At 36.0% G+C, this 23,391-nt stretch overlaps 1 protein-coding gene and 1 non-coding gene across 2 annotated transcripts in view; one reads left to right on the top strand and one right to left on the bottom strand.

Moving 5' to 3' along the window:
* The window catches only part of MEMO1 (mediator of cell motility 1), a 144,819-nt gene that overhangs the window by 101,520 nt on the left and 19,908 nt on the right, over positions 1–23,391 (top strand). The window contains 1 exon segment of the mRNA XM_053588048.1: positions 16,813–16,955. Coding sequence (XP_053444023.1) covers positions 16,813–16,955 — 143 coding nt within the window.
* LOC128585257 (small nucleolar RNA SNORA40) lies at positions 7,643–7,769 on the bottom strand. The gene has a single exon (XR_008379977.1). It is a non-coding gene; the product is annotated as a small nucleolar RNA SNORA40 (small nucleolar RNA).

Here is a 23,391-nt window from a genome sequence, read left to right as displayed (position 1 = left end):
AGTTTCTTCTTGCTTGGCTTATTGGTGTTGGTGGGGTGGGGGTGGGGGCACAGCTTCATTTGTTCCCATCTATGTGGATTTTACGGTTTTCGATCTTAGTGTATCTCAGAAACTTTTGTAATGACCCATATATGTAAACAATATATAATTTTGAGATTGGGATAGTTAACCACAATGGATCTTCCCGTTGGAGAATAAAAGAATAGGAAGCATCATATAGCAGTCTCTGGCCCAAAAGCAATTATGAACTCCAAGTAGGGAATAGAGAATATTCTGTAATGATGGCTTGGTTCTGTCTTCTGGTAGTGTTTTCATAATTCATTGTTTTTTTAATCTTTTGACTAGATCCTTTTTGGTGTTGTCTCTACTCTCTGAGTCATTTTTGCTTTTCATTAAGAAATGGACCTTAACCTTTTGAGCCTGTTCCGAAAAGAAAAAAAAAATGAGCCTTGTATGTCCTGGAGTAGCAGACTCAGTCTACTTTACCTCTGAGTAAATTTGAAATCCTATAGGCTTCTTTTTATTTGGAATAGTGTATATATATATATATATATATATTTTTTTTTTTTTTTTTAGTTTAAACTGATGGTACTCCTTTAAATACTTTGTCAGTTTTCTTTTCTTTCTTTCTTTTTTTTTTTTTGAGACAGAGTTTCACTTTGTCACCTTCTGTAGAGTGTTGTGGCATCATAACTTGCAGCAACCTCAAACTCCTGGGCTCAGCCTCTCGTGTAGCTGGGACTACAGGTGCTGGCCACAACGTCTAGCTAATTTTAGACATGGGGTCTTGCTTTTGCGCAGGCTGGTCTTGAATCTGTGAACCCAGGGCAATCCACCTGCCTCAGCCTCTTGCAGTGCTAGGATCACAGGTGTGAGCCACTGTGCCCAGTTTCCTGTATATCAGATTGTAAGTATACTCCATTAGACAGAAGTCACACCCACAGTTCTTTCTGAGGTGAGACTCTCTCTACTTTGGACCCCATGTCCCCAAGTAAGTGGTCCTGTAAGTTATTAGAAGCTCTTTTGCATACCTGAGAGGGTAAGCACTTCCTAAAATATTAACAAAAGATCTTTTGGAAGCCACTGGGTTTGTGGTAATACAGATGTATTTCTGTTATGATAATTGTGAGGCCATGTTTTCTTGGCAGTGCTCTAGATTTAATGTTCGTCCTTATGCTATTGCTTTGACAGTTTTTTGCTATCTGAAGAGCTAGTGATGAGAAACAGTTATTTTTCAATGCAGCAATTTCTGGTTAGAAATATTTCCTTTAGGGCAGCACATGTGGCTCAAAGGAGTAGGGCACTGGCCCCATATGCTGGAGGTGGTGGGTTCAAACCCAACCCTGGCCAACAACTGCAAAAAAAAATAAATAAATAAAAAATAAAAAAATTTTTTCCCTTTAAATTCTGTTTATGAACTAAACTATTTATTTATTTACTTATTCATTCTGAGACAAGGTCTTTATGCAGTGGTTTGGTCATAGTTCATTGCAGACCTCCTGAGCTCAAGAAATCTTCTTTCACCCTCCTGAATAGGTGGAAATAGAGGTGCACAATGCTATATATATACCTGGTCAATTTTTTAATTTTCTACAGAGGTCTTACCCTGTTGCTCAGGCTGGTCTTGAACTCCCAGGCTCAAGTGACCTTCCTGCCTCAGCCCCCCGGGAAGTGCTGGGATTACAGGTCTAAGTCACCATGCCCACCCAACAGTTCATTCTTTAACTCATAATTTTCTGTTTGTACCTTTTCATATTTATCTATAAAAGAATCCACTAACACTTTGAATATTACCTGGAAAGTTTCTTAGCCAGATCCATTGAGGTATATTTTAAGTTACTTTATGTAACAGTTTTGTTAATTGCTCTGCCAGTGTATAATGTGGGTTACCCTGCTTCCAGCCTTCGGTAGCATTTTCCTTAATGCTCTTTCAGGTTCTTCAGCAATCTCCTCCTTATCCTTCCAGCTCCCACCTATCTCTCAGTCCCCAAAGCTAATGTAGTTTAGATTTCTGTTATATTAGCCATCTGCACTTTCTTTTCTCCCTGTTTTTTGGTTTCATCTATTGCAGCATAACAAATCATCTCAATGTGTCTAATTTTTAGCTCATAGTTCTATGAGTTAGAGATTTGGTATGGAGTCAGTAGAGACAACTTATTTGTATTTCATCTGGTGCCAGTTGAAGCAGGTACTTAGGCTGAAGGCTGCAAGGTACTTTCACTCCCTTTCTGGGGCGATGGTGTTGGTTGCCTCCGGAGGTACTCCAGTTCTCATCTTGGTTCTCTTTTATCGTCATCTCTTGTCACTCACCCTTCAGGGCCTCTCTCTTCATGTGGCATTCTTCTCTAGCAGGACACACTGTTTTTACATAACACTTTGGGTAGCAACTGAACAAAAGCAGAAATCTCCAGTCCTCTTAATATTGAAGCACAGAACTGGTACAGCATCACTTATGCCTTATCATACTGGTCAAAATGAGTTGCTAGGCTAAATTCAGTGGAGGGAGAAATAGACTATTTTTGAGCATTTAGAGGTAGGAAGAATTTTGGTGGTTATATTTATAGATGGTATAGTTAAATAGCATTCAGAGAAAGTCTTTCTCTCTCTCATGGTTGTTTTCTAATCTGTTATTTGCTTGGAGCGGTTAGTTTATGCTTTGTCTCTTATGCCCAGCACATTTCTTGGTATACAAAAGGATTATAATAATGAATTATTAACTATTTTCTCATTTTCAGTACTGTATGTATTTTTTCAAGCATGGGATCAAATGCTCTTTTACCTTATTTTTGTATCATGAACATACATACTTCTTTGTCATTTTTTACTCCAATTTATTGGCTATACATAAGACTTTCTACTATTTGTCTAATACTTTCCTCAGTTCTTGAACATTTAACTTTCAAACTTTGTAATTTTTGACTATTATAAATAATTTTTTTTAAAAAAGTAAGTATCTAAGATATTTATTTATTTATTTATTTATTTATTTTGAGATAGTCTCTGTCACCCTTAGTAGAGAGGCTTGGTGTTATTTTAGCTGACAGCAACCTCAAACTCTTGGACTCAAGCGATTCTCTTACTTCAGCCTCCCAGAGTAGCTGGGACTACAGGCACCCATCACAGCACGTGGTTATTTTTAGAGAAGGGATCTTACTGTTGCTTAGGCTGGTATGGACCTCCTGAGCTCAAGCAGTTTGAGGTTCCACCTGCCTCAGCCTCCCCGAGTGTTAGGATTATAGGCGTGAGGCACTGTGACCGGCCTACAACTCTTTCTTTTCTTTGCAGTTTACTTTGTTCAATTGCTCTTTCCTCTTTTCTATTCTTTTTTCTCTATTTCATCCTCATTGAATTTTTTTTTTAAGTTTAAACATTTAATTTTTGTAAAAATGGGATCTCTATGTTGTCCAGCCTGATTGTGAATTTTATAACTTTTATAATTGCTTCATAATTCTTGGATATTCTGTTACATGGTTTTAATTCCTGTTTTTTTGTTTATTTATTTTTTATCTTTTCAGCTTGGAAAGTTTCTATTAACAGTTGTTTGGGTGGCGCCTGTGGCTCAAGGAGTAGGGCGCCTGTCCCATATGCTGGAGGTGGGGGGTTCAAACCCAGCCCCGGCCAAAAACCACAAAAAAAAAAAAACAAAACAGTTGTTCAATTGACTGATTCTTTCTTTGGCCATGTTTAGTTTACTGATGAACCCATCAAAGGCATTCTTCATTTTTGTTACAGTGTTTTTGATTTCTAGCACTTCCTTTTTTTGATTATTTCTTAGAGTTTCCATCTCTCTATCTGTCTTGGATGTTGTCCACTTTTTCCATTATAGCTCTTAGCATATGAATAATAGTTTTTTTTTTTTTAAATTCCTGGTCTAATAATTCCAAAATTCTGGCTTATTTGAGTCTGGTTCTGATCTATATTCTCTTTGTCTTTTTAGACTTGGTATGCCTTGTAATTTTTTGTTGAAAGCTGGACTTGATGTTACTGGATTAAATGAACTGAGGTAAATTTGCCTTAGTGTGAGATTTTATATTTGTCTGGTTGGGGTTAAACTCTATGCCCTGTTTGCTTTTGCTGAGGGTGCTGGAAGCTAAAATTTCTTCTAGTTTTCCATCTCTTGTTTTTCTTTTTTTTTTTTTTTTTTTTTTTTGTAGAGACAGAGTCTCACTTTATGGCCCTTGGTAGAGTGCCGTGGCCTCACACAGCTCACAGCAACCTCCAACTTCTGGGCTTAAGCGATTCTCTTGCCTCAGCCTCCCGAGTAGCTGAGACTACAGGCGCCCGCCACAACGCCTGGCTATTTTTTGGTTGCAGTTTGGTCAGGGCCGGGTTTGAACCCACCACCCTTGGTATATGGGGCCGGCGCCTTACGGACTGAGCCACAGGCGCCACCCAGCCATCTCTTGTTTTTCTTAACCTTGTATTCTTTGGGTTACCACAAAGAATTCTTTTTTCTCTCTTTTGTTAAAATTTGGTTTTATATTTTCTCTAAAATTTTTTTAAATTGATAATATGCATATAATATTTCCACATATTTTGGGGATGATTGTGATTTTTTTTTTTGTTGTTGTTTGTTTGTTTGAGACAGAGTCTCACTCTGTCACCCTGGGTAGAGTTCTGTGGTATCATAGCTCACAGGAACCTCAAACTCCTGGGCTCAAGTGATCCTCTTGTCTTAGCCTCCCAAATAGCTGGAACTACAACTGACCACCACAATGTTCGCCTAGTTTTTTCTATTTTTAGTAGAGATGGTGTCTTGCTTTTGCTCAGGCTGATCCTGAGCACAAGCAGTTCTCTCGCCTCAGCCTCCCAAAGTGCTAGGATTACACGGGTGAGCCACCATGCTTGGCTATGATTGTGATATTTTGATGTAATGATCAAATCAGGGTGATTGGGATACCTATAACTTTAAAAATTTATCTTTTCTTTGTGTCGGGAACATTCCAAATCATCTAGCGATTGTAGTTTGAAATACATAATAAATTATTAAGTATAATTTTTCTGCAGTACTATTTAACGTTAACAACTTACTCTTTCTATCTAACTGTATTTTTGTACCCCTTAATCAAATTCTCTTCATTTTCCCCTCACCCCTTTCTTTCCAGTCTCTGGTAACCACCATTATACTCTAATTGTATAGGATCTATTTTTTTAGCTTCCACACAGACGATATTTGTCTTTCTGAGCCTTATTTCATGTAACACGACATTCAATTCTATCCATGTTGCTACAGATGATAGGATTCTATTTTTTCCTATGGCTGAATAATAATTCCATTGTGTGTATATACCACATTTTCTTTATTCACCCATCTGTTGAAGGCCACTTAGGTTGATTCTATAATCTAACCATTGTGACTAGCATTGCAGTAAATACGTGTTTTCGATTTACTGATTTCTTTTCCTTTGTCTAAATACCCAGCATTGGTATTGCTTGATCAAATGGCAGATCTATTTTTAGTTTTTTAAAGGAACTCCATACTGTTTTCCATAATGGCCATACTACTTTACATTCTCACCAACAGTGAACGAGTGTTCCCATTTTGCCGCATCATTGGCACTTGTTATTTTTTGTCTTTTTGATAATAGCCATTCTAACTGGTGTGAGATAATAGCTGATTGTGGTTTTGATTTGCGTTTCTCTGGTTGTTAGAGATGTTGAGCATTTTTTCACATACCTGTTGGCCATTTGTATGTCTTCTTTTGAGAAATGTCTGTTCAGGTGTTTTGTCCTTTTAAAAATTGTGCGGTTATTTATTTTTTTGATATAAAAACATATATATTCCAGTTACTAATCCCTTAGTGGATGGAGAGTGCTTTTTTATTCTTTTTTGAGACACAGGCTATCTATTGGTGGCATCATCGTAGCTCTCTATGACCTCAAACTCCTGAGCTGAAGTGATCCTCCTGCCTTTGCCTCCTGAGTAGTTGGGACTGTATACAAACACTACTCTGCCCAGCTCATTTGCTATTTTTGGTCAAGACAGAGTCTCAGTCTTGCTCGGGCTGGTCTTGGACTCCTGAGCTCAAGCAATTCTCCTGCCTTGGCTTTGCAGAGTGCCTGGCTTGTAGGTTTGAGCCACTGCACTGGGCTGTAGATATTTTTTATAGTTTTGTCAGTCACTTGTCTCTTCACTTTGCTAATTGTTTACTTTGCTGTGCAGATGCTTTTAGTTTGGTGTAACCTCATTTGTGTATTTTTGCTTTTTTTTTAATCTGTTTTTGATGTCTTATTCCCCCCCAAATCTTTGACCAGTCCAATATCCTATAGTGTTTTCCTGGTGTTTTCTGCTAGTAGGTTCTTCTTATGCGTCTTCGATTTTGCCTATCTTTCCAGGTTTTGGGATAGTGATTTGCTCTGTTGCTTCAATTCTCTGATGAATCAAAGAAGAGTTACTGATTTTTTTGCCTTTTTTTCTTTTTGGATGAGAATGATGACTTCTAAACTCTTTACATCATTATCAGAAACTAGAAGTTCTTTTCATTTTTTTTACTTCTTCACTACAGAGGAGGAAGTCTGAAGTTGCCTAGAATCTTAACTGGCACCTCTTTATATCACTTTTCCTATTTTCATTTTTATTAAGGAAAATTTAGTGCATTCTGTACACAGTTATTTTAAGCACTCTGTACGTAGGAGTGGAGTTAGGAAGAGAGGGTCAAGGGTAGAGCAGGATTTTGAGGAAGAAAAGGTAGATATTCACAAATCTGGGCTTCTTTAATTTTCTTTCTTTTCTTTTTATTTTGAGACAGTCTCAAGTTGTCCTGGGTAGAGTGCCATGGTGACATCATAGTTCATAGCAACCTCTAACTCTTGGGCTCAAGCAATCCTCTTGCCTCAGTTTTTTGTATTTTTAGTAGAGACGGGGTCTCGCTCTGGCTCAGGCTGGTCTCAAATCCATGATCTCAAGCAATCTATCTGCCTCAGCCTCCCAGAGTGCTAGGATTAAAGGTGTGAGCCGCAGCACCTGGCCTTCTTTAATTTTCTTAAAGAAAACTCCTCTTAATGAATTACTGAAAGACCCAAGTGTTACGTAAAAGAATTTTACCAATTTATAGTTCTGATTTCACTGTTTAAAACTCACTATTTGGAGTAGTTTAACAAGAAAGGATTTTTCCCCTTTATCTTCTTCCCAAGAATACACAAAATAAGAGACTCTTTTCTGATGTTTCTTTTAATCATGATTAAGAAAAATGTATTTCATATGTTGAGAGTAAATATATAAGCTATAAGTAAATATATAAATATATAAGCTAATAAAACTCATTTTGGCTTCCAAAAGTTTTCAGTTTTATTAGATACGTTTTGTAAAAATTTGATTGTTTTTAAGATGGTATTTACTCTCAATTTCATTTAGATTAAAATTTATTTTTAGAGACAGGGTTTCAACTCTGTTGCTTAGGCTGGAGTATAGTGGTGGGATCGTAGCTCAGTCTCTCCTTGAACTCCTGGGCTCAAAACCTTCTTCCTGCCTCAGCCTCTTGAGTAGTTGGGACTACAGTACCATGTGACATGCCCAGCTTATTTTGCCTAGACTGGTCGTGAACTACTGGCCTCAAGCAATCCTCCTCCCTTTACCTCCTGTGCTAGGATTACAGGAGTGTGTCACTATGCCCAGCCATGTTTATTTAGTTTTTGTTTTCATAGTATTTCTTTTTAATATATCAAAACTTACACTGAACAATGTATTCTGGGTTTAAAAAGAGGATTTATTTCTTTTACTTGCCTAAAAGTCTTCATCTACAAATTAAACAAAAGCAAACACCAGTGCTTATTTAAATTTTTAAAATTTTGGTTAAAGTAAATTTTTGAATGTTCTGAAGCTACCTAAATGTACTAATCTATGTACAATTAATGATGTGGACTACATCAATAAGCATACATTCTTTGTTTATCTTATAGTGTGATAGGAGAGAGAAGAAATATAAATAAAATAATTAACAATTAAAAATATAATAGGTGCTTTTGTAGTGTTTATGGAAGCAGAGAAAGCGGATGTGGGAGGAAAGAGGTAATAATTGAGTTAGGGAAGCACAGAGATGGCTTTATCAAGGAGATGGTATTTGAGTAGATTTTAAAGATGCCTACAGTTTTCACAAAATAGGACCTAGGTTTTTATGGTAAAGGGTGTAGTGTATTAAGCAATGCAAAGCATAGGAGTAGGAAAGCCCAGGGTTTATTTTAAGAGCAAGACTATCTGGCTTAACTTAAAGGAGTTGTAAAAGTCTTAGGTAGTGACTGAGATCTGTTTGTGGATGTTTGTTTGACTTGCATAACTAGAGGAAGTTTTTATGTATAGTTGAATGTTCATTGTTAAGATACTGGTCCTACCACTCACTCCCTGTTACGTGGTGTCCATCTTTTCACACATATGTGACACCAACTTAGGGCTGAAGGCATTTGAGTAGGTGACCTGTAGAACATAGAGAAAGAGGGGCAATATCAGCAAGTCAGAAAATAAATTGGAACCAGAATATGAAGGGAATTGAATAACATTTAAAAATAGTTGTATTTTATTCTGTGATTGGTAGAAAGCTAAAAGAAGTGCTCGGTAAAAGAGGGAGGTGAATGGAAATGGGCTGCTCCTTGATAGTGTGATGGTAGTTGGAAGAGATTGATTTAATTAGTTTAGTGACAAAATCATGGAGGCTTTGTACTAAGTTAGTGGCAGGTATGTTATCAAACTGAGCAGATATGGGAGACATTTAAGGGTTAAAATCAACACGATTTTACATAGAAATTGATAGAAATAGATTAGTAAGGAAATCATGGAGGTTTTGAATTAAGGTAGTGGCAGATAGGATAGCATAATGAGCAGATGTGGGAGGCATTTAAGGATTAACTGGGATTCTAAATAGAAACCACATGGGTTTCTATGTGGGGGAATAAAATGAAGAGAAGCTTATGGCTTTCAAATTTTGCTATTATCATACATGGTAAACCCAGAAATGGGCATACGTTTATACAATGAATGTGGAAATTTTGACTTGTTTTTTAATAAAATACTAGAATTTCTCTATAATTTTAATGGCAAACTTGGCCAACTTATGGTAGAGTTGTTTTGCTTCTTTATTAGTCTCAAGTGGTTGGATATCCAAAATAGAATCTAGTGGGGCTCTCTAATATCTGAAATATGTCCTTTCTTATACAGAAATTCAGAGAAATAATTTTTTTTTTTTTTTTTGAAACAGAGTCTCATTATGTCACCCTTAGTAGAGTGCTGTAGTGTCATAGCTCACAGCAACCTCAAACTCTTGGGCTTAAGAGATTCTCTTGCCTCTGCCTCCCAAGTAGCTGGACTATAAGTGCTCACCACAACACCTGGCTGTTTTTTTGTTGCAGTTGTCTTTGTTGTTTTAGTGGTCTGGGCTGGGTTCAAACCCTCCAGCCTCGGTGTTGGCGCTGTAACCATTTTGCTATGGGTGCTGAGCCAAAGAAATAAAATGTTTAAAATTAATTTTTGGAATCTTGTTAGATTCATTTTTCTGATCAGACAATAAAGATTTATAATAACTTAAATGTTAACTGGCCTACCGTTCTCTTTTTCTGCCTCCCACCCCTTTCCCAGTTCTTTGGCTCTGGGTGATGTTTTCTGGACCTTTGTAGTTTGTTTTCTTTTTACAGTGAGTTTGAGTACTGTGCGTAAAGTGTGCATTTATGTCCCTTTGGTCTGAAGTTTAATTTGATGAAAAGAAAATGATGAGAGAAATTCTTTCTTTTTTTTTTTTTGTAGAGACAGAGTCTCACTTTATGGCCCTCAGTAGAGTGCCGTGGCCTCACACAGCTCACAGCAACCTCCAACTCCTGTGCTTAAGCGATTCTCTTGCCTCAGCCTCCCGAGCAGCTGGGACTACAGGCGCCCGCCACAACGCCCGGCTAAGAGAAATTCTTTCTTAGAGGGTTCCCTAAACCAGAAGTTATGTTTTTTTTTAATGTGACTTTCCTTTAAACCCTTGAAACAGGTGTTAATCTCTAGAAGGACTCATAAGACATAGAGGCAATTGTTTTAATTTACTATGGTTTATTATAAAAGATAACAGTACATAGTAGGACCAGGAAGGGAAAAAGACATCAGGCAGAGTCTGGAGAGAAATCCCTGCAGTCTTCAGATGTTCTCCCTCTCCTAAAGGCAGATTGCCTAGAGAGTGCACAGTGTTTCTGCCCATGGAAGGCTGCTTTAAGATTCAAAATCTAGGATTTTTACTGGGGCATGGTCACGTAGTCACTACGCTTATGTGGTTAAGAAGAAAAGTGTCCACTATATCTAATCACAATGTAGATAATCTTAGCAAGCTGATACACCAGAATTCATTGTCCCAAGTGAGTAAAACAGCCTTATAAACATAATGAGTATTTTAAAAACCAAGTTTCCAAATGCCAACCAAAGACCACTCTTATAAACAGGCCCTTCTAAAGTTTATAGCATCAGGTCTGTTATGTTAATTCTTTTGTAAAACTCTCAAGTCTTTTCCCGAATTGCAAGCTACTACTATATTGCCATTCCAAATGTCTGGATTTTTGATCCTCTCAAATGCTTTCCTAACCTTTTTTAAATTAAGATGGTCAGAAAAAGGTAAGATCTGCTCTTGTATGGGTAATCTTTAAGAGAATGGAATGACTTGTTTCTAGATGTGAATAAAGGCTGAGATTCTCAACCTCTCTCCAGTTTAATGACAGTCACAGGAGCAGTGGCATAGCTTGTAAGTGGTAAAGATGCACACTTATACACATTTATTTATTTTAAACTGCTTTATTGAGGTATGATTTATATACCATAAATTCACTTGTAAGAGTTCAACTCAAATAATTTTTTTATAAAAGGTAAATTCATGGAGTTGTACAACTGTTCTCACAGTCTAGTTTTAGAACATTTTTGTTACACTAATAAGAAACCTGGTGTTTATCGGAGGTCAGTTCCTTGTTCCTACTTTCTTTGTCCAGATTTGCGTCTTCTGGAAATTTCAGATAAATGGAATTGTACAAAATGTAGTCTTTTTTTGTATCTGTCCTTTTTCGCTTAGCATATTATTTTTGAGCTTCATCCATGTTTTAGCATGTAATCAGTAGTTTATTCCTTTTTATTACCAAATAAAAGTTGATAGACAAGTGGATTATTTACAGTTTTGGGCTATTGTGATGTTATAAAAATTCTTACATGAATCTTTACATCCACACATGTTTTCATTTTTCTTGAATAGGTATTTAGGAATGAAATTACTGGGTAATAAGTCTGTACTTTGCCTCTTTCAGAAACTGCCAAACTGTTTTGCAAAGTGACTGTACTACTTTATATTTTAGGAACATTACATGGAGGTTCCAGTTTCTCTACATTCTGTTATTGTCCGTGTTTTTGATAATAGTTATTCAAATGGATGTGAAGTGTAATCTTTTTATAATTGAACGTACATCTCCCTAAATACTAATGATGTTGATCAACTTTTTATATGCTTATTAGTCATTTGTATGTCTTCTCTTATGAAAGACCTAGTTGTACATTTTTTATTTGGCTAATTTGTCATTATATTGTGTTGTGAGAGAATCTGTACATTTTGGAAGTAAATTATTAGATATATGATTTGCAAAGATTTTTTTGCATTGCGTAACTTATAGTTTCGTTTTCTTAGAGAAAAGAAAGCACTTTTTATCCTGATAAATCAATTTTCTTCTTATACAGATTTTTTTTTTGGTCAGATTTTGGCTGGGGCCAGGTTTAAACCCACCACCTGCAGTATAGGGGACTAGCGCCCTTCTCCTTGAGGCACAGGTGCTGCCCCTCCTATATGGATTTGCTTTTGGTATGATACTTAAGAAATGTTTGCCTAACTCAAGATTCTTCTTGAACAAGAGTTAGCAAACTATTGCCTGCAGACCCTATGTGGACCACAGCCTATTTTTGTATAATAATAATGTCTTATCGAAACATAGCCACAACCATACATTTACATATTGTCTGTGCCTGCTTTCCCTCTCCAGTAACTGTTGAGTAGTTGCCATAGAGACAATATGGCCCAGAAAAACGAAAATACTTTACGGCCCCTTTCTAAGATGTTTGCCGACCCCTGTTGTAGAAGTGTTACAGTTTTAATTATTCTAGGATCCAATTTGAGTTAATCTTTGTGTATGGTGTAAGGCAAAGAAACAAGTTCATTTTTTTGGTATCTGGATATATAATAAATAGTCCCAATACCGTTTGGTTTTCAATAGTTTGATTATGGTGTATCTAGGTAGGGATCTCTTTGTGCTTATCCTAGTTTGGGTCTATTGATTTTTTTTTTTTTTTTTTTTTTTAAGGCAAGGTCTCACTCTGTCAGCCAGGCTAGAGTACAGTGGCTTGATTATAGCTCTCTGTAGTCTTGAACTCCTCTTAGGATTAAGTGATTCTCCTGCCTTACTCAGCCTTCCGAGTAGCCGGGACTACATTTTTTATTTTTTTGCAGAGATGAGGTCTAGCTATGTTTACCATGCTGGTTTCCAACTCCTGAGGCCCAGTGATTTCCCCACCTGGGCTTCCTTAAGTGCTAGGATTACAGGTGGGCGCCACCATACCTGACCTATGAAATTTCTTAGATGTGTACATTAATGTTTTTCATGAACTTTGGGAAGTTTTTAGCAGTTTTTTAAAATTTTTGTGATCCTCTTTAATTGGTATTCCTGTTACATGCATGCTGGTATTCTTGATGTTTACAAGTCTTCAATGCTCTGTTCAAATTTCTTTATATATTTTTTCTCTGTTCTTTGATTTGAAGAATTTCTTTATTTTATCTTTGATTTTACAGATTCTTTTCTATGTAATATCAAATCTTGAGACCATCTAGTGAATTTTTAATTTCAGTTATTATACTTTTCACCTCCAGAATTTACACTTGGTTCTTCTTAATATTAATAGTTTCCATTTCTTAGTTGATATTTCCTACTTGTTTAGTTATGTCATTGTAACTTTGAACTTTATTTTCCTGAGTATCTTTTTTTTTTTTTTTTTTTTTTGAGACAGAGTCTCACTTTGTCACCCTCGGTAGAGTGCTGTGGTGTCACAGCTCAGAGCAACCTCCAGCTCTTGGGCTTAGGCAATTCTCTTGCCTCAGCCTTCCAAGTAGCTGGGACTATAGGCGCCGCCACAACGCCCAGCTATTCTTGTTTGTTGTTGCAGTTTGGCTGGGGCTGGGTTCGAACCCACCACCCTTGGTATATGGGGCCGGCGCCCTACTCACTGAGCCACAGGCACTGTGTTCCCCCACCCTCTAGTCCCTACCTCCAAGTGTTGGTCATGGTTTGCTGTTTCTTTGCATGGTATAAGTTCTTTTTGGAGCTAGACATTTTATTTAGCATATACAGAATTCTGGATTCTGGACTTTATTCCCCCCCCCCCACAGGTTATGTTCATTTACAAGTAGCTTTTATGGATTTCATATGCAAAATCTGTTGCCCCTAACATGTATGGCTTCTGATGTGTCTTCTCATCTTTTTTTTTTTTTTTTTTTGAGACAGGATCTTGCTGTGTTGCCCAGTGTAATGCACAATCACAGCTCATTGAGGCATTGAACTTCCAGGCTTAAGCAGTCCTCCTGCCGCAGCCTCCTAATTGCTGGGACTATAGGTGTATTTTAATGCACCCAAATAGTATTTTTTGTTTTTCTTGTTTTTGTTATTTTTTACAAGTGTGAAAGTTTATTGAGGACTTTTTGTTTTGTTGTAGAGACAAGGTCTGGCCATGTTGCTTGGGCTGTTCTTGAACTATTGGCTACAAGTTATCCTCCTGCCTTAGCCTCCCATTGTGCTGGGATTACAGGCATGAGCCACTTGTGCCTCACCTATTTTTAATTTTTAGCTTGGCTTTCTAGAGTTCCTGTCTGTGATGGCTTAGCTAATGATTACTTTGAGGTTGTTCCTAAACATCTGAGCCAATAAGACTTTCATTCTCTGCTGGTAGATTGTATGGCTGCTGAGCTGGCAGGGTTGTTTGAGCCCAGAGTTCAGGGCCAGCTTGGGCAACATAGTGAGTGAGACCGTGTCTGGAATTAAAAAAAAAAAAGAATAAGTACTGTCTATTTTCATATTTGCCTCTTTTACTTTCTTTTGTGTTGTCTAGGTTTCTCTGTGTATACACTCATGTTTTCTGTTAGCTAGAGATTGTATGGAGAGCTTGGTTTCTCAGGTTTCCAGTTTACCTGTGCATACTTTCAGTCTCCCAATTAGCTGGTATTTTGTGGGGAGCTTGAGACTTGTAGGGATTGCCTGCACATGTGAGCAGCTTTCTAGTCAGCCAGTGTTGCATGGAGCACGTAGGTCAGGATTGGAGAACCTTCAGCCTGTGGTTTCTAGGTTCTTAAGTGCGGCCTTTTGACTGAATCCAATTGTATAGGGCCATAAGTTCCTGGCTTAGGCCCTCTCCTGAGAGTATAGGGAGAATTTAACAAGTACCTTAATGGTTCTCCCATGTCCAGATCTCTCTGTTAAATTTCCAGCTAGCTCTCAGATTTGTGACTTAACCCAACTGATACAGCAACGTCAAGTTAAGAAAGCTGCAGGCTTTTCTGTTTCTCACTGGGTGTGGGTTTTCTATTCTCTGTAACAAATCAAAGTCATCCTTCTTCAGCAATGAAGCTACTGATTTTCATAACCAGCCTCAACTTGATGGAACTTTCATTATTAGTGAAGTTGGGTTGGGGTGTAGGTAGCTCCTGGTAGGATGCCAGACTTCCACTGTTCTTACTATGTAGTTCTGTTGTTTTCTTTATGAATAAACTCACTGTGGGGGGATTTTCTTTTTTTCTTTTGGCCTTTGGTTGATTTCTAGAGCACAGTAGTAGTTGATTTTGACAGTTTTTTCCACTTTTATAATTGCTTTTTGGGCTCGAGATTTTGTACTCTTACTGAGAAGTCCAACTTTAGAACTTAAATTAAAACCTGAGAATATTACATTTCAAAACCACATGCTCTTTTCTCTAATTCATGCTTTTTTGTCTATAGGAATAGAAAGCAAGTAATTGTTTTTAAAGAGGAATGACAAATAGGGGCGATGGATGATCCTTGGTTTCTACGTAGAATAAGACTTTTAACTTGGTGTAGATAAATTTGCAAGCTCAAACTGAGGTTAATTGAAAGCTCAGGTGGTTCCAGTGGAGGAGAGTAGATGTCTTGTTTCTTCAAAGGGAGCCAACTATTGACAAAGTACTTTTTCTATAGTATTCCTTGCAATTTTGTGAAATATGTTATATTTCCTTCACAATTTTGTGAAATATGTTATATTTATGGTCATTTTACAGATAAGGAAATCAATTTTCAGGCAAGGGACTTAACCGTGCTTTTCTACATTTGTGTGTGATAGGAATGTACTTGAACCCATTTCTTATGGCTTCTCCTTGTTCTTTACACTCTACATAAATTCTTTCCTATCATATCATGATAACTTACAGAGTCTTTGATGGTCTTAGTCTATTTATGTAGATAGTAGTTGAGGGTAGAATAATTAATAACAATGTTCCTAAAGTTTTACTACGAGGTGAAATTCTTTTTTGTCAGTTGATAATCTCTCTTAACTAATTGAAGAGCCCCTATTCATTCAGGTAGTTATTTAGCAAACTGGTAAGAGAGGAAGAGATATCCTGTGGCAGCTTCCTCTGCCAGCTTCCTTTTTTTTTCTTACTCCATAGATGCAGATTCTGCCCAAGAAGCCCCTGCATTGCAGAGGGACTGGAGATCTGTATGATCTGTTTATTTCGCAGTTGACAAGGGTAAGGGGGTCTCTCTGGGGGTGGCGCTTGGGTGCCCTGAATTTAGCTTTATACATACAGATGGGCTAATATTTATTTTGGGATTATATGAACTTAACTATTTTTTAAAGCTTTTATGACTTTTACTTGACTTACATCAGTTAAGTGTCAGTTTATCATATTAAAAGGCATTTATTATAATGGTGATTTTTTTTTAAAAAGTGCTATTCAGAATAAGTTAGACAAACATGATTCATGCTTCCAAAATTCCAAATCTGGGATCCTTTAGAATATAAATAATATCAAATATATGTAAGTAAAGTTTCACTACAATAAAAATTTTAAAGTTTTCAGTGTACCTCTGTTTTCTGTAGCACATCATAGTTACTCTTAATTAATCTGCTTTGTTCCTTTTCCATAACTCTTCAGTCTGTAGAGTGAAAAAGGGACGCTGTAAACATTGTGGGTAGGCGTGATGTCTTTTTCTTGCTGCTAGAAATTAATACTTGCATTCTTTGTCTACCCTAGATGCCAGTGAAAATTTGTGTTGTATCTTCAGACTGTCTTGTTTCTGATTATTAGGATAGGTGTAAAGTGCAGTTGATGAATCTAAATGGAGTCAAGGTTAAGTTTTGTAGGTCTCACTTGGCAGGTTTATAGAACAAGTGCCAGAAATGATGGTATTTACAATAGGATAGGATTGAAATAAATAAGTGAAGAAGAGTTTAATGTTCTTTTAAAATCATAGAAGAATTGGGCAGATGATTGTAGCCTTGGTGGATAGCTGAGAAGATTTGAGTTGGTGATGTTCTGATTGGCTTATTTTTGAGGATATTATTATACCTGGTATGAGCTTTGTTTACTTAAAGTAGTATATATTTCTATTATTTACATGGATATTTTTAGTATTTTGTACTTCTATTTTAAGTTGTCTTCTTCAAGCATTTAATTTATAGATTCTAAGAATTTAATAATAATATTGTATGTGTTATTCTTACCACTATTAATAAGTATTCCGCTTCCTAGTGGCAACACATTTGAAAAACTATTTTTATTCTTAAACATCTTAAATGACTTTTTTTTTTTTTCTTCTGTTTTCTTTAAGCCATAAGGATGAGTTTACCATTATTCCTGTACTGGTTGGAGCTCTGAGTGAGTCAAAAGAACAGGAATTCGGAAAACTCTTCAGTAAATATCTAGCGGATCCTAGTAATCTCTTTGTGGTTTCTTCTGATTTCTGCCATTGGGGTAAGTTCTAGATATTAAAATATCATGGTAGATATTATACACTTGTGGTTAAAGGTATCTTTTGATTCAAAGCTCTGATTTTCCATTTTTATTACTTTCCTTGGAAAGTTTTACTTGTAGCAGCAATGTTTAAAAGTGAATATAAAAGTTTTTTGATCATTTAAAAAAGGACCAGATTATAATAGTGGATTGTGGATACATTTCCAAAGGCGACTGGTATAATTGGATTCACACTGTGAGGGCATCCTTGCTTAGACACTTGTGTTAGTGGGAGTTAAGATCTTTTAACCTTATTTCCAGGTGGGTATATAGGGTAGATTCTCTGAGATTGGTGGATAAAACAAATGTTTTTCTTTAGAATTTAGAAGAGCACTGTGTGCTATGCCAGTCCTTTCCACATTTCTTTTTTGTAATTAGTCTTTCTTTCTTTCTTTTCCTTCGGTGCTTATTTTTTATCCACAATTGCCATCAGTTTAGAGCTACCCTTCAAAGATTGTAACACGTTGGCTATTAGCACTGTGGTCTTCATTGATAATGCTTTATAAGGGTAAGGACACTTAAGTGATTTTCATGATTATTGTGAATTAAAAGAGTAAGGGACACTTCATGGTGAATAGATTATAAAGGAGTGAGACATTTGTGGATGCCTCTTATGTTTAAACTTTATTTTCACATTCTTTGGATGAAGTTTGCTTTCATTTATCCATTACTGTCCCAGAATATTTCATTCCTTTTAGAACATCTCTTTGACCCATGTATTCATTGGTTTAAGGATGCCAATATCTTTTCATTTATCAGTTATTTCTTTGATTTTAAGAAGACATAAAACATAAGATTACAATTTTTTAGGATAGAGTGTGAGAATGGCCAGAAAAACATCTTCATTGAGATACAGGGAGTTTTACATATCTTACCCATTGATTGCCAGAATTGATTTAACATTTGTCTATCCTGATTAGGCTTGTATCTTTTCTCACTTTCGTCTTTGAATGGCCTTCTTAAAGTTGAGGTCTCAGTTAAGAGAACTATCTTCCATAATGGTATAGATAATTTTTTTTTTTTTTGGTAAGGCATTTATTCTCAGCTAGCAATGATTTTATTGTGAGAGGTTATTTAAAAGTGCCAGAGACATTTTTGATCATCTCAGTAGTGTTTGGGGGATGCTGATGAGTCAAGTCCAGGGAAGCTGCTAAATAAACATCCTGCAGTGCACAGGATAGCTCTGCATCAAAGGTTTACGTGGCCCCCCCAGTCAACAGTTCTGAAGTTAGGTAACCCAGCTTTAGGGTAAGGAATTCCTTTCTTAGGAATTTTGAAATTTAGTAAGAGTTGATGTTAAAAACTAAGAAGTATTACTACTGAAAAGGGGCTGTTTTCTTAGTATTATGAATTTGTGTTGGTAATGGAGTGTGTCCTGTATGTTTTGGAAATAGAAATTCTTGAAGCAAATCTCCTTTGCAAATTCTTGAAGCAAAATTCTTGAAGAATTTTGAAATTCTTCAAGATTCTTGAAGCAAATCTCAGTTTTAAGGCTCTTATGAATCACTTGATTTAAATAATTACTTAGTTCCCTTGCTATTATTATTCAGAATCCGGGCTTTCCCTCTAAGTTGGCCACATGTGCAACCATAAATACATATAAAACATTACTAGGTACCTTAATATTGCTCTTTTCTGTGGACTTATCCTTTTCTCCTCAGTAAAGAGTTCTAAAACAAATACCCCCCCACCCCCACCCCCACCCCCGTCCACTACTGTGATTGAGAGAGAAAAATAAATTTTGTTTATATTTTACCCAGATTCTGTGAAAATTATTTGGGCTGTTTGTCTCTTGTTTTCTTGAAAATTTTGTTACGTAAATTGTGAGGTAGGATTGCCATCCAGGTGATAATTACAAAAAGGAACTCAAAATTTTTAAAGGTTAGTAAATGATACCTATGAGAATTATCCAGTGGCTACAACATATTTACTTTATATTTACTTTGGTAGTTAAGTCATAAAACTTTCAGGTATTCTATTTCTTAGTATCACCACCATTAACAATGCTCGTTAAGTGTTACTTTGTACTTATGGAAAGCACTGTGCTAATTCTTACTGAGAAATTTGTTGGGTCTTGGGGATAGGTGAAAGGTATTAAATAGGTAATATTCTAAAATTGTTTAGTCTTCATGCTACTGTTTTTCTGTTTTGCATGCCTCTTGAATGAAGTAATATGAATTATTGGCTAATTACAGGTTAAACTATTGTTAATAAAGAATTAAGTTTCATGTTTCTCAAATTTGTACTCTAGTGGCATTGGGCATTTTCCCTAAATTAGTAAGAGTGCTATCTTACCATCTCAAAAATTTAGCTTTTTCTCATGAAGATAATAGTGTTTTTTTCCTTCTTTAAAAAGATACTATATACTACAGATTGATTTTCATACAAAAGCAATTATAATGCTGACCTCTATAATAAATAGTGTCACAGGAATGATTCATTTTCTCAAGTACACAGAGACCTACTTTAGATGGTTTACTGAGTTAACCTCTTAATACATTCTATATTTTTCAGTTGCTGATTTTTGAAGAAAAATAACTCAATCGGTTATAGTACATATGAAAAATTACTCAGATGTACACAGTGAAAGTTTGTTTTTATTGAGCAATATTATATTGAATTACTGCCAGTGGCTACATTTTTCATTTTTAGTCTTTGGTTCTCCTTAAATTTTGTCCAGCTTTTGCAAAAAACAGAGTGAAAGATGGTGATAGAGATAGTTGGGATTCCTATATGTAAATTGGAGTTTTTTCTTCTTGTTGCCATTATTTGTTAGCTAATTTCCATCATAAAAATGACTTTTTAAAAAATGTTTCAAAGATGTTTGTTTTTCAAATCCCATGTAGCTTTTACTTAGACTTGAAAAAAGACATTAGAGAGATAAAAGTTGAAGTACTTGAATACTCTCAAGTTTTCTTTTGGGCTAAAGAAAGCCAAGGGAGGGACTGGAAACTTAAGATTCTGTTATCCTCTTCGTTTGGTCCCCTCATTTGTGTTCTCTAAAAGAAAACCGGAATTTCAATGCCTGCCTTTTATCCCTTCATTGACTTAGCAAATGAAATGTATTAGCCCCAGAGTGTGTTTCTCAGGTACTTCATTTCATCCTTCCCTTTAGTAGCAGGAAGTGGGATAAATGAAAAGACATTTGCAGCTAATGTTTAAGTTTTTGCCATGGTTAAGTACATTGTTTCCATACTTTGTATATTCTATAGGATGACTCTGTATGAGAGAATTTTGCCTGGGTCTATTTTAATTTTTCTAATCAGTAGAATTTTCATTCTGTTTACCCAACTTTTTTTTTTTTTGGCCGAGGCTGGGTTTGAACCCGCCACCTCTGGCATATGGAACCAGCGCCCTACTCCTTTGAGCCACAGGTGCTGCCCCTGTTTACCTAACTTTAAGTTTTGCACTTCTTCATAGTTACTGTTACTGTTTGTTTTCCTGAAATTTATATTTCCTAATTTAGATTATTGACAACTTTAAATAACATTTTCTTTTAACTCAATGCCTGTCATCCTAGCACTCTGGGAAGCTGAGGCTGAAGGATTGCTTGAGCTCAGGAGTTTGAGAGCAGCCTGAACCAGAGCGAGACCCCCCATCTCTACTAAAAATAGAAAAATTTGCTGGGCATTATGGCAGGTGCCTGTAGTTCCAGCTACTTGGGAGGCTGAGGCAGGAGGATTGCTTGAACCCCGGAGTTTGAGGTTGCAGTGAGGTAGGCTGACACCCTGGCACTCTAACCTGGGGCATTGGAACGAGATTCTGTCTCAAAAGAAAAAAATTTCTAAATGAAATTGTGTCTAACAGAAATTGATTCTTTAAAAATGGAGTCATGGAGGATAGGAGGGAGAAAAAAAAGTGGCATCACAAGTCAGGTGCATTTGTGCTGTAGTCCCAGCTATCCAGCTACTTGTGAGGCTGAGGCAGGATGATTGCTTGAGCCCAGGAGTTCAAGCCCAGCTTAGACAACATAGTGAGATCTCATCTCTAACAAAACCCCAAACAAACAAAAAAATAAAACTAGGTGATTTTATTTGATTTGCCTTTTATGGTGATTTTGCAAATTGGTTTCATTAAATTTACTTGGTGGATGTTTATGATGTTATATTATTTTGATTAAATATGAATAAAATTTACTATAGTCTCTTTAGCAATTTTACATTTTATCCATAAACTGACACTTATCTTGGGTTACATTATTTTTTAATAAATTCCATTGCTAATAGTGGCATTCCCTTAAATATTTAGAAAATTAGTATTTGTTTAGAATTCCTCTTTAATATATAACTAACTAGGGGTTATTCATGCGTTCTCTTCTTTCTGTTAGCCTCTTGCATGTAAGGCTCTTACTATTTTCTAAATAGTTAAACTGGTTTGAATGTTAGTTAGCTAATTTCGAAAATATTTTGTATCCAAACCCTCTTATTTATCTTCTCATATATTTGCACGTACTGATTTTACATATCTAGTTTTTGTTTTTTGGCAGATTTGAGATAAGGCTAATACTTATACATTATAACTAACACTTTAAAATGAAGGGACAGTAATTCACTGTAGCTTTTAAAAATAATTACCTTACTTGATACTACTTGCATATTTCTTTCCTTTTTTTTTTTTTAATCAGGCCCAGGCAAGGATCAAACTAGCTGCCCTTGGTGTGCAGGGCTAGTGTGCTAACCAGTGAGCTAGCACCCAGCTACTTGATATGACTTAGATGATATTTCCTTTATGAGATCCATTTTTTCATTGGTACTGATTTTAGTTATGAATGTCCCCAGTTTAGGTCCTTAGTATGTAATAACCAGGTAATCAATCTCACATCTCACAGGTTGTTTTGAGTTTCAATGCAAACATTTGGCAGTGGTTTTACATATAAACAAAGTGACTAAGTAAATATATAAAAGTACAGTTTTATTAGAAATATGTCAGGAAGTCTGTCGTATTGACTAATCTTTTGGGGACTTAATAAACTTTCCAAGGACATTGTTCATTTCTGCAGTCTAGTGCATAGCTTAATATTGAGGTATTTAATATTTTTAACCTTTTGTTTTGAGGTACTTAAAAAGTAGTGTTGGTTCTTGTACCATTCGTTGTTATGTTTGTCTTCATTAGTTATTGTTGTGTGTTAAATAGACATCCCTGGAGCTTATTCTCCACACTTTGTGAATCCACTCATTAATCACCAGTCACCTTTGGAGATGGGAAAATTACTTACCTGTATTTCTTTTTCTCAGAAAGCGTGCTCTGGAATGGATTCACAAATGAGCTACCCTCCTTCCCTCAAAGAGTAAGGTTTCTGCTTTACAGGATTTTTTTCTTGGGTTATTTTTCCTCTCATCTTTTGAATTTGAAAAGAACTGAGGGAAGGCATCTGAAGAAACTTCTGACATACTCACTAGGGGAGTTCCAAAGCTTGTGCTGCCCCTAGGGGCAGTGTCAGTGGCTCTTAAAGCTAGAAAGCTCATACTTGGAGTTGAAACAGGGGCTCAAAGAATCCATTTTCCCAGTGTACCTTCTGAAAGGATAAGTTTCAGGTAAGTAATTTTCTCTTACTTTGCAATATGCTTTATTTATACTTATGAAAGTACATGGGTCCAGTTCTTGAGGTACAGGGACAGCAATATTTGTTCATAGTTTAGATTCCTAACCTTTACTGAATGTCACAAATATAAAAACTTGTAAAATAAATGTGCTTATGAGGTAAATAAAATCATAATTTATTTTAAATCAACAATAAACATTTAATTAAAGGTTCAGTTATAATCAGTTTATTGTGCTTGTGCTATCCTATATCATTAAATAAAATCTTGAGGGGTTTTTTTTTTGGCTGTTTTTGGCTGGGGCTGGGTTTGAACCCACCACCTCCAGTGTGTGGGGCTGGTGCCCTACTCCTTTGAGCCACAGGCACCGCTGAGAAACTTATTTTTTTAATAAGAATCAAAAATGGTCTTTTGAACTCGATTTCTAAGCAGTGATTGACTAAAGTTGTGTGTGTATACATGTGTGCACATGTACATAAATACATATACACATACATAACAAGCTAGGATGATGGCAACTATTTACTTCAATGAGATGCTTTCTGTATGTATACTGACCAGAATGCATTGTTCAAGTATTTTTTAAATATTTGTATAATTTTTAAAAATTATCACAAGACACTTTTGAGTTGTTATAGATAAAATATTCAGTGTAAAACATATATGTAGTGTGGATTTAGTTTCTCAACTGATACATTGTTTAGCGTCCTTCAAATATTTATACTGAGTTTTTCAGTTACTAAATGTGAGATGGCTATTAAAGAGTAACACAAAGTATATAGCAAAATATTAAACATTCACTGAAATCAGTTTTCTGTATATTTTGTCATTGTCATTAAATCACATGCTGATTAAGT

The sequence above is a fragment of the Nycticebus coucang genome, chromosome 4 (genome assembly GCF_027406575.1).
Source record: "Nycticebus coucang isolate mNycCou1 chromosome 4, mNycCou1.pri, whole genome shotgun sequence".
Lineage (NCBI taxonomy): Eukaryota > Metazoa > Chordata > Mammalia > Primates > Lorisidae > Nycticebus > Nycticebus coucang.
This window is presented reverse-complemented; position numbering and strand designations above follow the sequence as displayed.